We start from the raw sequence: 13,216 nt of genomic DNA on the forward strand, positions 1-13,216 counted from the left end.
GACTCTGGTGGTGGCATGACTTTCATTCCTCCCCACGTGGGTCCCCTTTCCTAAGATGTGTGTTTGGGGGACCTGCTACAATTGGACACAGGAGGTTTCTTTGGCCAGTAACGTGATGTGAGGCCCTGTTGATTAACATGGACATTTTGAGAGCAAATAGACTTGTAAGGAAACTAACCTTCATCTCGCCTTTCCCTTTGGGCGCCTCGTTAGTCAGGTTGTTTCCATAGTTAATATCAAAACACAACTCAAACTGGCTTAAACGAAAAGGAGCGTCGTTGGCTCGTGGAATTGGAAAGAGCAGGCCTGGGACTGGCTTCCGGTGGGGTTGGACCAGGCGCTCCAGGAAGGCCGCTCGGTCTCTGGGCTCCGCATCACTCCGTGCACCAGCCCAGTCCCGGGCCGGCTCGCAGAAACGCCAGGCTTGCCGGCCGTGGTGCCCTGAGAACCTGCTTCCCCAGCAGTTCCACGCGCCCCCTTGTCTTGTCTTGGGTCGCGGGACCATCCCTGAACCAGTCACGGCAGCCAGGGAGTGGAACGAAGTCCTTGGCCAGCTGGGTCACTCGGCGACCTCGGGAGCCAAGGCGGGTGGCTCAGCCTCACCTGAGCCATGGGGCTGGGAGTGGAGGAGAGAAGGCCATTGCAGGAAGAGCGAGGGGCCGGAGGCAGGGCGAGGGGAGCCGGCCAGTGGAGCCCACGATGCCCGGGACTCCCCTGCCTCCTCCAGGTTCCATGGAGCACAGTCTCCCACCCATCAGGAAGAATGTTTCTCCTCTCGGGAAAAACTCAAGCGCCATCTGGCCCGTGCCTGTCCCGAAGACACCGGGCTCTGGGGGCAGGGGCGAGCTGCCCGGGGCAGGAGGCCTTTGCCCCCGGTCGTCCCTCCCAGGGTAGAGGGCGCCTCTCTGTCAGAGTTCAGAGCGCGTGCTCCATGGTGGGCCCTCCTGCCCACCCCGCACAGCCTCTGGGACTCAGCTCCGCCTCTGAAGGGCAGGCCCTGCGTCAGAGCCTGCCAGGGGTCAGGGTGTGTGTGTAAAGGGCTTGCTGGGTCCTGCCCTGGCCCCAGCGTCGGGGCCCCTGCGGCTGGAGGTGGGGTCTGCGTGTTTGTTAAGCTCCGCGGAGAAACATTTCTGTCACCGTTTCTCTGTCTCTCTCACTCTCCGTCTCTCGGTAAAACTGGCACTCCTTCCCAGTTATCTGCTGATCCTTCTCCGTAGCTCCTACCCCGCAGACCTCCCCCCCAGGAGGCATTTATTTGTTCTTAGTCTTTGCCAGCTCCCGCCCGCCCGAGCTAGACTGGAAGCCGGAGCCTTCCTGCAGCAGGCACTTACGAAATGTGTGCAGAATTAATTCCACTCCCACAGACGCCTCCGGGCTCCCAGCACCCGCCCCTCCCTCCCCATCCCTGCCAGCAGCATCTTTAAAAAGTATACAGCGACTTGTTCCGCAGCTCCTCCGGGCGGCCAGTGGCCCCCAAGCGTCCAGGGTCAAGTCCAGTCTCCAGCTTTGCACGAGAGCTGCTTCAGCACCTGGACCCTGCTCCCGGCACTCGGGCGCCCTCGCTGTTGCTTCGCACCGGCGCTGTGCCCTCTGCAGCAACGCTGCAGGCCCCCTCAGGCAGGAGCCCCTCGGGGTAGAGAGGGGATCCGCGGGCCAGCAGGATGCGGGGGGCGGGGGGGATGAGGAGGTCTGGCCCTGGAGGCAGGGGGCGTGGAGCGGGCACGGGGCGTCTGCAGACATCTTTCCGGAACCTCAGAAACAAATGGGCCCACACGGGTCAACTTCAGGCCACTACAGATGCCACCCCGACTGCTGATGTTAGGATTTCCAGTTAAAAACACAGTCGCTGGTGTATTACTTTCCAGTCACTGCCCCAGCCAGAAGCGTGCGCACAACCAGCTGGGAAGGTGTGCCGCTGGGTGTGGCGCTGGCAGGTCCAGGCTCTGACTCAGTCCTGGGAGGGGCTTTCCTTTGAAGTCCCTGAACTCTGCGCTGAGGACACAGGGCCCGGACGGCCAGCCGGGTCTCCCTGCGTCGGCCCAGGGCAGGAGAGAGGAATGAAAGCCCCATCGCGGGGCAGCCCCCGTCCCCGGGGAGGGGAGCCTGCCCTCAGAGGTGCTCTGTCTTCTGCAGGTGACACCTGGTAAAGCCTGGGTTTTGAGCCAGGTCAACGTGTCCTTGAAGTACCTGTCCCCAGGTCCCCTCGCAGGGTGCACTGGCCAAGACCCCTGTGCCCTGCTGGAACCCCCCCAAGGGCCGAGGGGCCCAGCCAGTGGCTGTGGGAGTGACAGAGCAGCCCCCTCTCCCTGCAGACGAGATGGGCAGCTCTCACGGTGAGGCAGGACGCAGCCCCGCCGGGAGGAGCACCCGCGCCCCCCGGCTGGTGGTGGCAGCTCCTCCCCCTGTGGGGCGCAGGGGTGGAGCTCCACCGAGCCCGGGGCGGCAGGCTGGGGCGATGAGGGCCCTCGCAGCGGCAGGAGTCTCAGACACGCCCGGGCCGGCCGGGGGACTCCCGCGGGCGTAAGCAGGCAGAGGTGCCAGCGCCTAACGCCTGGGGACCAAGGCTAGAGGACTCTGGGGTGCAGGGTCACCCCTCGGAGTCGAATCGCACAACATCGCCCTTTTCCAGAGGCTGCCCGTGGAGCCGGAGGGCAGGGAGCAGGCACTTGGTCCTGAGCTCTATGAACAGTTCTCTTCCATCTCCTTATCTCCCTCCTCTCTTCTCCCAGGGGCTCTGTTTTGCTTGAACTGTAGAGACAAGCAAAGCCGTCCTGGAAGGGAAAAGCCCCGCCCCCATCCCCTGAGGTGCCAGGAGGCCCCGCCCTCGGGCCCTCTTTCCAGACCAGTGCCGGGCGCCCGGTGCGGGCTCCATCGTGTCTCACGCGTGCAGCCCCTCCACGCCACGAACACGCTGCCCTGTGGGGGCAGGCGTCCTGTGTCGAGGCCCGGTGTCCGGCCCCTGAGAAGGCGCCTCTTGTTCAGCGGTGCCTCTTAACCGATGCTGCAGTTCTCCCAGTTTTCAGGGGAAGAGGCTGGAAGTCCCACTTGCTACGTCGGGCTGATGGTCCGCTGCACAAGGCGGTGACCAGGAAGCGGGCGTGGATGAGGCGGATTCTGGCATCTGGGGCGTGTGGCACCGTGGGCCTGTCACGGTGCCACACACGTCGCGTGCGCCCCTCGTTCCACCCAACAGCCCTGTAAGGCCGCTATAGTTACTCCCCCATTTCACACGTGAGGAAACAGGCTTAGCGTGTTCAACGAATGACCAAAGTCATGCGCAGCTATTAAGTGGCAGATCTGAGAGTTCCTTTGTATCTGCCTTGTGACAGAGCCGGAAGGCTCCTGCTCGTGAGATTGACGCCTCACTGGTGGGCGGCTGAGCTAGAGGTTCTCACACGTGGGCCCTCAGCGCCGTCCCCTGCAGGCTTGGAGACACGGGGGGCTGCACCCTGGTCCCTGGCACGGCGGGGCGGCAGCTGTGGCGCGGGCCGCGCTCCTGGTCAGGGCGCACCAGCGGGAGACCCAGGCTCTGGGCTGAGCTGGGGCTCGAGTGGGGACCCTGGATGCCCACTGAGGCTCCGACCCAGAGCTATGTGTCCAGTATAAGCTTCCGCAGCCACGGGAGTGTTCTGGGGGCCTGCCGCTCTGCCCGGTGGCCGCCAGCTGCTAATGGCTGCCGAGCACTCGAAATGTGTCCCATGTGAGTGCGGAACTGGAGTTTTAATTTTTTCTGACTTGAATGAAATTTAAATGTACCCAGCACCCTACCTGTGACTGGCAGCTACTGTGTCAGACAGCATAGCTTTTTACTCACCAAGCAGAGTGCGGCATTTCCTTGTGGTGAAATGATTAACCCCCTTGGGTAACCCCGCATGAGAGTTGCCTCTTCCTTAGGAAGCATCACCTTGGTGGGACGGTCACGTTCGTGGCTTTGCCAAAGGTGCCTGGTACGGGGGGCGGTGCCGGGGGTCATTCTGAGGGCAAGAATCTTGCCTTCTGCTCCCCCAGCCTGCCGGCACAGGGACATGCACAGGGCGCCAGGGCCGCGTGTGCCGAGGGGGTCGGATGGAAGAGTGGTTTCAGAGGTGCCGTGGGGAAGGCCTGGGAGCCACCAGCCGGGAGCTCCCCCGTGGGGATTCCCCATCAGAGGAGGTGTTCCCTCAGGGGCAGATCCTTTAAGGTGCTATGGACGAACACAGTGTCCCTGAGGCCTGTCGGCTCTCCAGACTGTGATGTGAAGTGACTCCTCAGTTGAAACAGGTGGCAAGGAGCGGGGCACATGCCCATAACTTGGGGTCAGGTAACAGCTCCTGTATCGGATGCTGGCCGCGACGTCTCGTTCTGCTGTCGACCACTGTGAGCGACTCTCTTCTGTCTTGGGAGCCTCGGTGTGCCCCGCGGTGACGGGGAGGGCAGGGTGGCACTGGATGCCTGCTCTTCCCAAGGTGGCCCGCCCCCCAGCCGCAGGGGTGGCGGCCTCCCCAGGGAGCAGGTCAGAAATGCAGAATCAGACCCCAGAGCTGCTGGGTCAGAGTCTGCAAGGCCAGGCCCTCAGGTTCCAGGCCCCTGGGCCCTGCGGCGCGGTTCAGCGTGTCCTGGATCCCAGGAGCTCCCGCGACGTGGGTGCTGACCGTGGGCCAGACGCAGAGCTGTAGGCACTCCAGGTACAGCACCTCCTTTGAGCCTCCCTGACTGGAATCTGGGATGCGTCACCCTGGTTCTGTAGACAAACAGCGAGGCCAGGCCCCTCTGTGGGTTTCCCGACGCGAGGTGTGTGGCTGGGACCGAAGACGCTGGGACCCCTGCTCTGGGCACCTCGCTGTCCTGCTTGGCAGAGTTTGCATGACATTAACACGGCCTCAGTGTGGGTTGTACGGGGTGGGGTGGGGGCGATGGCTGTCCCTGTGCTGTCTCAGATCACCCTGCAGGTCCCCCCTCACCCCCTGCCTTAGCGCCCTCCCCCTACGTTCTCCCTTGGCCTCCGATAATCCCCGAAGGAAGTCCTGGTTTTGCAGTCTCTGTGGAAACAGGACCTCTCACCCCCGAGGCCAGGGGTGTCGCGGGGCAGGTGTGTACCTGCTGGCGCTGCTGCTCTGGGGAGGTCTGAGCCAGAGACAGAGAAGAAGTGCTGGTTGGGGGCGCGAGGGGCCGGGGACGGGGGTGGGCGGCGGGCGGGATCGGGAAGTGCGTATTGGCAGTTACAAACCCGGTCCCGGGACACACAGCACAGCACAGGGAGTGTGGTCGGTCGTGTCGCTGCAACTGTGTGGGGTGTCCGGTGGTGCTGGGTGGGCTCTAGACGTATTGGGGGATCACTTCATAAGTTACAGGAATCTAAAAGGAGATGAAGGAAAAAGTATCCAGGGGCCCCAGTAGAGGCTGGAATAACACTGCTCCTCTCTCTCCCTGTGCAGATGAGAAGCCCAGGACCCAGGCAGCTGTGGCCTGTCTCTGCAGGGAGCGGGGAGACCCCGGCACCCACAGTGACGGCGGCTGGGCGAGGCCAAGACTCCATGGTGGGCAGCGTCCCTGGTTCCCGCTGGGCGCTTGCCCGGCCTCGCGCTGGTGAGGCCTGGCGAACACGGGGACTGGGTGCAGTGGAGGGGACAGAGCTTCCGGGACACGTTCACTGTGGTTGCGAGGAGCCCAGAGTGTGGCCCATCACAGAGCGCATCCAGGTTCTTCATCCCCGCGGGCTCCGCCGGGGGGAGCAGGCCCGCTCGGGCTGTCGGGCCCAGCAGGGGCAGCGGTCACCCGGCCTCGGCCGCCAGCCTTCTACAGAGACTGCTCACGCTGTTGCGCCAGCAGGGCCCGTCCCAGGCCTTCTGCAGCTGGGATTCATGTCCCGACAGTGCCTTGGCAGCTGGAGAAGCCGAACCCCAACCGCAGCGCCAGAGAGCTTTCGGTGGCACCTGAGAGAGCTGTCCCTGGGCGTTGAATCCCCAAGCGGAATTCGAGAACCATTTGGGAGTCCCTCCAGCAGACTGTTCTCCGGGGGCGGCTGCGTGCAGTCAGGCGACGGAAGCTACTCACGGGCATGGCAGCACATGGCCGCCCCCGCCACGCGGGGTCCCTGTCTCGGGGCAGGGCCCTGCCCCCGCGGCCCCGCAGGGCTGGCTCTGAGACGCAGCAGGAGAGCTCTCGAGTGTTAGGAAGAGGAGGCTTGCGCACAGTCCCTCCAAGGGGGATCGTCGGTAAATCCCTCCAGAACGTGATCTTTCTGGTCCCTGGAAGAAGCTGTGACTGATCCAACAGCGTCAGAGCGCCAGAGCCTGGAGCCGGCCCTCCTCTCTGCGCCAGGATGGGCAGGCCTGAGGGCAGCGAGGTGCTGAGGGCGGCCGGACTGCCCCCCACCCCCGCCCCGGCCACCTCCCGCCTCGCTGCGAAGGGACCAGCTCCCGGGCCCGGAGGCCGGGCGCCCGCAGAGGAGCCCCTTGACAAATGCGGGGGCTTCTCGGCAGAAGTTGGCAAACCACCTTTGGCTTCTCTGAACTGATGCCCCTGATGAAGACTTGAGAGTAGGGCTGTGGCTTTCCCTAAGGACCGCAAAACACTCCTGTCCCCACTGTCCCCTCCTTTCTATCGCAGAGAGCATGAAAGAGGACACTCTTTTGTTGGGCTCATGGGAAAGGCGCCGTTCCCAGATTGCGATGCGTGACTTTAGCTATCGGCTGAGGCACTAGAATGGGCCCTGTTGTTCTCTGCAGATCAGACCTGGGCCCGGCAGGGTGCCTGTTACAAGGACACCGCAGGCATTGATTCTGCGAGGACTGTCCCCTCCCTCCCTAGGCTTCCAGCACACCTGTGCGGGGGCTCCCAGCTCAGGGCCCCGGCTCCCTTTCAGACCCTCCCGCGGCCCCAGCTCACGGAGTGCGCCCAAAGCGCTTCGTCTGGAGTGAAAGGTCAGGGGTGATCAGATGGGTCCCCGAGCCAGTTCAGAGGGAGGCGTGAGATAGGTTTGAGCTGCTTTCCCACTTTCTCCCTGTGGTGAACTATCTGTTTGCTTCTGGGCACAACTACAGTCAGGCTCAGGGGAGGAACTGGGGCCGTGGGCATGAGCCCAATCTGCGCAGTCGGCACGCCACATGGGACTGAGGACAAAGGCGTTCCTCCAAGGGGCATTGTATTCTGAAAGGGCAGCCTGGCGTCTTTTTTTAAAAAGTTCCTGCCTTGAGGTTTATCTAGACAGATTCCCTTATCACCTTCTGCATGAATAAAAGGAAAAAAAAAAAAATAAGTGGCTTTAGTAAAATGGAAGTTTAGTGTATCTCTCTCACATAAAAATAGATCTCTAGTCTAGGGCTGCTCATTTCTCCACACAGTCGGAGCCAGGTTTCTTTGTTTACTCCGTCATCATCCACGCATGGCTCCCGTACATGGCCCAGGATAGCTGCTGAAGATCCAGCCATCACATCTCAATTCCAGCCAGCAGGAAGGCCGGAAGAAAGGCTTTCTGGAAGGCTTCCCTTAAGAACGTTTCCTGAAATTCGCACGCTACCTGTCTGCTCTGTTGGCCAGAACTTAATTCCAAGGCCACAGCTGATGTGAGAGAGAAAGTGGCCTTCATGCTAGGTGGCCATGTGCCCGGGTAAACATCAGGGGTTCCTTCCCTGAGTAAGGAGGAAAATGGGTGGGTATTGGGGCACTTATCTATCTCTGTCCCTGCCTTTCTCTTGGATGGGTCAAAGCAGAGTCTATAACACACAGGCATTGTACTTAGGATTTCAGGAGTAGTATCAAGATTTGTTTTAGAAACATAGACAGAGAAAGGTGGCATCAAGGTTAGAACTCAGCCAGTTTGCATCCTCCTTTTTCAGGTTAGGAAACGGAGGCCCAGAGAGGTTAATGAAATCAGCTGAAGCCACGCAGCCAGTTGGTGACATCCAGCTCCCAGCTCCTGTCAGGGGGCGCAGCTTGCTTTACGGCTGTGTGAAAGGCTCCTCATGAAGGGGAGGGGCCGGGACACGAAAGATGCAGTTCCACGAGTCGTAGGGTCTCTGAGCTGCAGGACACGGGCGGGTCGGCGGCCGGGCTCGCGGGCCCCGATCCGCCCACGCTGAGTCCCGGTGGCTGGGGGCACTGCCCTGGCGCTGCCTCGGTGTGTGCGTGCGGCCCGGCCGGGGTGCGTCTGCCCAAGGGGGATGCAGGCGGACCTGCTGTCCTTGTGTTCCAGGGAAAGCTCGGCCAGGATGGGGTTTGCCGGGAGGCAGGGCCGCTCCTTCGCGGGGATGCTGACCGTCAGCCTGCTCCTCTTCGCCGGGGACGGGACCGCAGGTGAGCCGGGGCAGAGCCGGGGAGGCGCGCTGCGGGCGCGGGCGGGCGCGGGCGCGGGGTGGGGCGGGCTGAGGTGTCTGGGCTCTGACAGGCCCTGCTACCTCCTTGATCCCAGACAAGCCTCGTCCTGGGCTTCCGTCTCAGTGCGCACAAGGCGAAGGGGCTGCACCCTCAGTGTCTGGAGGAGCCAGACACGTGGCGTAAACTGGGGAGGCCGTCCAGGCGGGGATGGCGGTCGCCTGGGGTGCTCAGGCCCCTGTGAGGCGACGCCCTCTTCTGGTCTCTGGCAAATGGCTGCCCTGTGTGAAGGTGGGGCCCCCGTTGCAGGGTCTTGTGAATTTTTAAGACAAGCCAGAAATCTAGACGCTTGGGTCGCAGCTCCCCACCTGTTCAATGTTGGCAGCCAGGCCCAATCGTGCAAACCGCAACCCTGTGAGCCCCCGTCACACAGAGGGCGCCTGTGACCCCTTCCTGCTCTCTCGCCGTGAGCTCCGGGCACTGTCGGGGTGCCTGCTCTCAGCGAGACTGAGGTCTGTTCCTGTGAGCTCAGTAGCAACTTCTTCTTCGCATGGTTTTGAGTCAACATCCAGAAGCACAAGGCCCGTTCAGCCGGATATAGAAAACGGCGACCAAATGAACCAAAACGGGGAGAAGGTAGAGATGGGGGCAGTTTTAAACTTTTGATTACAGGTTTAGTAAAAATACCATCACCATCGATTGCTTTTTAAAAAATCCTACTCTAATTAATGGAACCGGATGCTTTTGTACAATAAGAATAAAGGACCTTACATACTACATTTTGGTTTTCCTCAGCCCACCGATGGAAGGAAGTCATCTCTCAACTTGACTAGTGAAATTCCTTCAATGTGATTCCTTGTAGAATCTTTCCGACCCTCGGGGGCAGAGAAAGCCACCAGCATTTTTGCTGTTTTGCTCGTGACGCAACAATTGACAATGTTGCCCCAAATCAGCCACTTATCCTCCCATCATTTACTCTGAATGCGCACCAGGCGGGCCCTGACCCTGTGCCAGGAGCTGGGCTGGGCCTTCTCTTTCAGGGTGTCCACAGCAGGGCCTGGGGGGGGCGTCTTCTCAGCCCTGCCCGGGGTGTCCCTCCCGCACCCTTGGCCTCTCTCTTCTGGCTGAGCACAGACCCTTTGGAAGGCCTGGCCCCCCCTGGCCTGCGTTTTCCCTCCTGTCAGGCGGATGCAGACGCCAGCCCCGGCCATTCATGGCCCAAGTAGTTCCGGCTTTTTCTCACGCCCCCCACTCCCCGCCCCTGCTTCCCACGGCCCCTCCTGGGAAGAGCGGTTGCTGTGGTGACTGTTCGGGGAAGGCACTGACCATTTCCAGCTACTGAAAGTGACCTTCCCCGAGAGCTCAGCACCCAGGTCCAGCGGAGGCACTTGCGCACAAGGCCGACTGGTGGCTGCTGTCCTCGCGCTGCAGGCTCAGGCTGGCTGCCCCCGGGCCCAGGTGCGCAGTCTGGGGCACGTGCATGTGGAGAGCGAGGGGCAGCAATGCCGTCCTGGGAGGCATGGGTGCCGAAACCTGCGGCCTTGCCTGTGGATTTAGGACGATCCCTCCTCGGCCAGCTGGTGGCTCCATGCCTGGACCACTGGGCTCACCCATCGGCCTCGTGTTTCCTGCACAACTGGGGAGTCACCTCCCCGCGAAAAAACACCCCAGGCCCAGGACAAGGTGGAGGGCAACGGGGGCCTCTGATTGGCCCCTGCTGAAAGCCAACCAGCACTTGCCGTCTAGGGACAAACACCCAGGGCAGGGCCCTCTGCGGGGTGAGGCTGCAGAGCCCCGGCGAGCGCCGCGGGCTGCGGAGTGGCAAAGCAGATGCCTGCTGCCCCTCCTGGCACCCCTGCTCTGCGTTAAAGCAGAAAGTTCGCTGGCAGCAAGACCTCTGTTGCTGCTGCTGTTGGATCACTGCTTGAGTTCCGAGGCCCCGGGCGTCTACACCAGCCGGAAGAGTGGTTTCAGTGAAACCAAAGTATGAGATTCTCTTCTCCCTGAAGGAGATTAGGGCCGTAGTTAGGACTGGCGGGCACTGCAGGGTTGGGGCTCAAGGGAGGGACGCATCCACAGACATGTGACACACCAGCTGTAGTGGGTAGGAGGCGCAGGCCCCCCGCTGCGGCCTGCGGCAGCCGTGCTTGGGGAGGTCGGTGTGGGGGAGCCCTGACATCCCTCCGTCTTTGCAGGGGCGGCTGAGTGCCCTGACCAGAGCCCCGAGCTGCAGCCCTGGAGCCCAGGCCATAACCGAAACCACCGCGTGTTCATCGGCCGGGGCCAGGCTCTCCTGCTGACCTCGTCTGCCACCGTGCACTCTATCCACATCTCAGACGGAGGTGAGCCAGGCTCTCCCCGAGCTCTCTCCTCCCCTGCCCAGAGCCTCGCAGCTGAACGTGGGTCGCCATAACCTCAGGTCGACAGGACAGAGCCACGTGCTTTGGGTTCGTGTGGCAGCATCCTGTTCTTTGAGATAACCATCAGCTCTGAGCGCTTAGGAATGGCTTGTCTGAGGTCCAAACATGGAGAAGGAAGCTTTTATAGAGCAAGATCCTTCCCAGTGCTGCGAGCATGCCAGCTCATCTTGCCTTCAGAGGCTTGTTCACGGAATGCCATGCACGCCGGGATGGCAGGACACCAAGCAGCCGTTGTGTACACATTGCAAGGCAGAGAGGAGAGGAGAGCACGCAAGCCCGGGGGGTTCGAACGCCGTGCTCCTTGCCCACTCAGCTGAGATGGGGGCTTGGGGTGCCTGACCTCGGCTCTGCTGTCACCTCACCCCATCCCTGCCTCCTCAGGAAAGCTTGTCATTAAAGACCACGACGAGACCATTGTTTTGCGGACCCGGCACATCCTGATTGACAACGGAGGAGAGTTGCATGCTGGGAGTGCCCTCTGCCCTTTCCAGGGCAATTTCAGCATCGTGTTGTATGGCAGGTGGGTAGATGGCATCCATGGGTCCAATGCTGCTCTTGGACCTGACGGGAGGGAGACTCTGTGAGGGGGAGAGGGGGACGAGAGGGCCGGGCGTCCGTGTAAGAGGGAGGTGCCGCGCACTGCCAGGCCGTGATCGCGAGCGAGGCAGACCGGCGACAGGGGCGAGCCGCACAGGTGCACGGGGCGTTTTGCTGTTGCAGCAGCCATGGCAGCCTTTCCGCCGCCGCCTGGCCTGCCGCGGCTCAGAGAGGCTCTGTTTGTTTAACCGCTTACAACGGACCAGATAAAGAAAATTCTGTGCAGTGTTTGCCTCTGGCTGCGCCCGTCCTCAAGCGATTGAGAGCTGCAAGAAGCAGTAGCCACAAGTACGCAAGGGTAGGCAGTTCCTGTCCAGGTGATTCCATGTGAGTCACGGAGCAAGTTATCAAATATTTAGCCTTGAAAAGACGTGCCAACATGTAAACTAAAGCTACGTATTTCCACTTGGCCTTTTGGCCTCACTGCGGTCTGGCTTCCAAAGAGGCCGCTGGAAGGCTGCCTTCCCAATCTCGTGACATCCCAAGTGGTGGCCACAGTGGGGGTCCCGGAGCAGCGAAAGCCGCCGGGCAGCGTCAGGGGCAGAGAGGTGTCGGCGACGTGCAGAGCTGTCTTCCCTTGCAGGGCCGACGAAGGCGTCCCGCAGGACCCCTACTTTGGGCTGAAGCACATCGGAGTTGGCCAGGGAGGCACCCTGGAGCTGCACGGACAGAAGAAGCTCTCCTGGACGTTTCTGAACAAGACCCTTCACCCAGGCGGCATGGAGGAGGGAGGCTATTTTTTTGAAAGGAGCTGGGGTCATCGTGGAGTCATCGTTCATGTCATCGACCCCAAATCAGGGACAGTCATCCATTCTGACCGGTAAGGTTTGTCTCCACTCAACCACAGACTCCTGCGTTCAGCGTGTGTTTGTGAGCTTGTGCGCCAGCCCGGCGTTGTCCCCGGTGCAGGACTAGGGCAGCGGGCGAAGCGCACACCCATGCCTGACCTCAGGGAGCTGCATCTCTGCCTCAGCAGGCGATTGCCCAGAGAAGCTGACTTTAACAGGAACAGGCACATGCACACACACACTTAGGTGCACACAACATAATGGCAGGTTATGGTAGCTTGTGATTAGGGAAAAAGGTGCAGTGACTGGTCACTAGGGAAGACCAGTCACGCCAAGTGGTCAGGAAAGGGTTTCTGTGCCCTTCTGAGCTGAAAGCTGCACAGTGAGGCTGCGTCGGGGAGTGTTCAACAGGGAGGGGCAGGTGCCAAAGGCTGGAGGGGAGAAAGGGCGTGGTGGCCTCACGCATGGAGGCGCCACCTGCGTGGGCTCCCCCAACTGGAGGCTGTGTGGCCCCAGAAGAGCAGTGTGTTTGGTGTGAACCCCGGTAAGGAATTTATCTGCTGAGAATGGCTCCCCATGGGTAACCTGGGGCCCAAAATTTATACATGAGAGTCTAGTGGCTCCTTGTGGGCGCGGGCCTGGCCCACACGGTGACAGACCCTGCCCCTGAGGCTTGTCCTCGACTCTGTTGTGGAAGTTTGTGAGGCGCCCACGCTGGCCAGGGCGCCCTCGGGGGAACACTGGGCGGGCGCGCATTCGGGGAGCCCCGGTTAGGGCTGCCGTGGGCTCCGTCCTCCGACCAACCGAGCCAGGCGACTGCCGCTGCAGTGGCGCAGAGGCTCTGCTCGCCTCCCGACGCGGCCGGCGCGCCCACCCCGCGGCGCCGTCCGTCCTCCGGGAGAGCCTGCCCCCTTGAGGTCCGGGCCGCCTGCTCTTCCTCTCCCTTTCCTTCCCTTGAGTTGTAGTTAACATTCAATATTATATTGGTTTCAGGTGTACAGCATAGAGATTAGACATTTATATACTTTACAAAGTGATCGGCCCAGTAAGTCCACTACCCACTTGACACCACACATGGTTATTATGGTATTACCGGCTATATTTCTTGTGCTGTAGTGA

The 13,216-nt window shown here is 61.4% G+C and overlaps 1 protein-coding gene across 2 annotated transcripts in view; it reads left to right on the top strand.

Moving 5' to 3' along the window:
• CEMIP (cell migration inducing hyaluronidase 1) overlaps positions 1–13,216 on the top strand; it is a 102,426-nt gene that overhangs the window by 48,120 nt on the left and 41,090 nt on the right. The window contains exons 2-5 of one of the 2 annotated variants that reach the window (XM_054588415.1): positions 8,174–8,274; positions 10,488–10,634; positions 11,094–11,232; positions 11,893–12,129. In XM_054588415.1, the coding sequence (XP_054444390.1) occupies positions 8,190–8,274; positions 10,488–10,634; positions 11,094–11,232; positions 11,893–12,129 (608 nt within the window). In that variant the 5' untranslated portion in view covers positions 8,174–8,189. Of the gene's footprint in view, positions 1–8,141; positions 8,275–10,487; positions 10,635–11,093; positions 11,233–11,892; positions 12,130–13,216 lie in introns of those variants that run through there. The other variant, XM_054588407.1, reaches the window with a different exon arrangement.

Source organism: Pteronotus mesoamericanus, unplaced genomic scaffold, assembly GCF_021234165.1.
Source record: "Pteronotus mesoamericanus isolate MK-2021 breed Mesoamerican mustached bat unplaced genomic scaffold, CSHL_Meso_final contig_1242, whole genome shotgun sequence".
NCBI classification, from domain to species: Eukaryota; Metazoa; Chordata; class Mammalia; order Chiroptera; family Mormoopidae; genus Pteronotus; species Pteronotus mesoamericanus.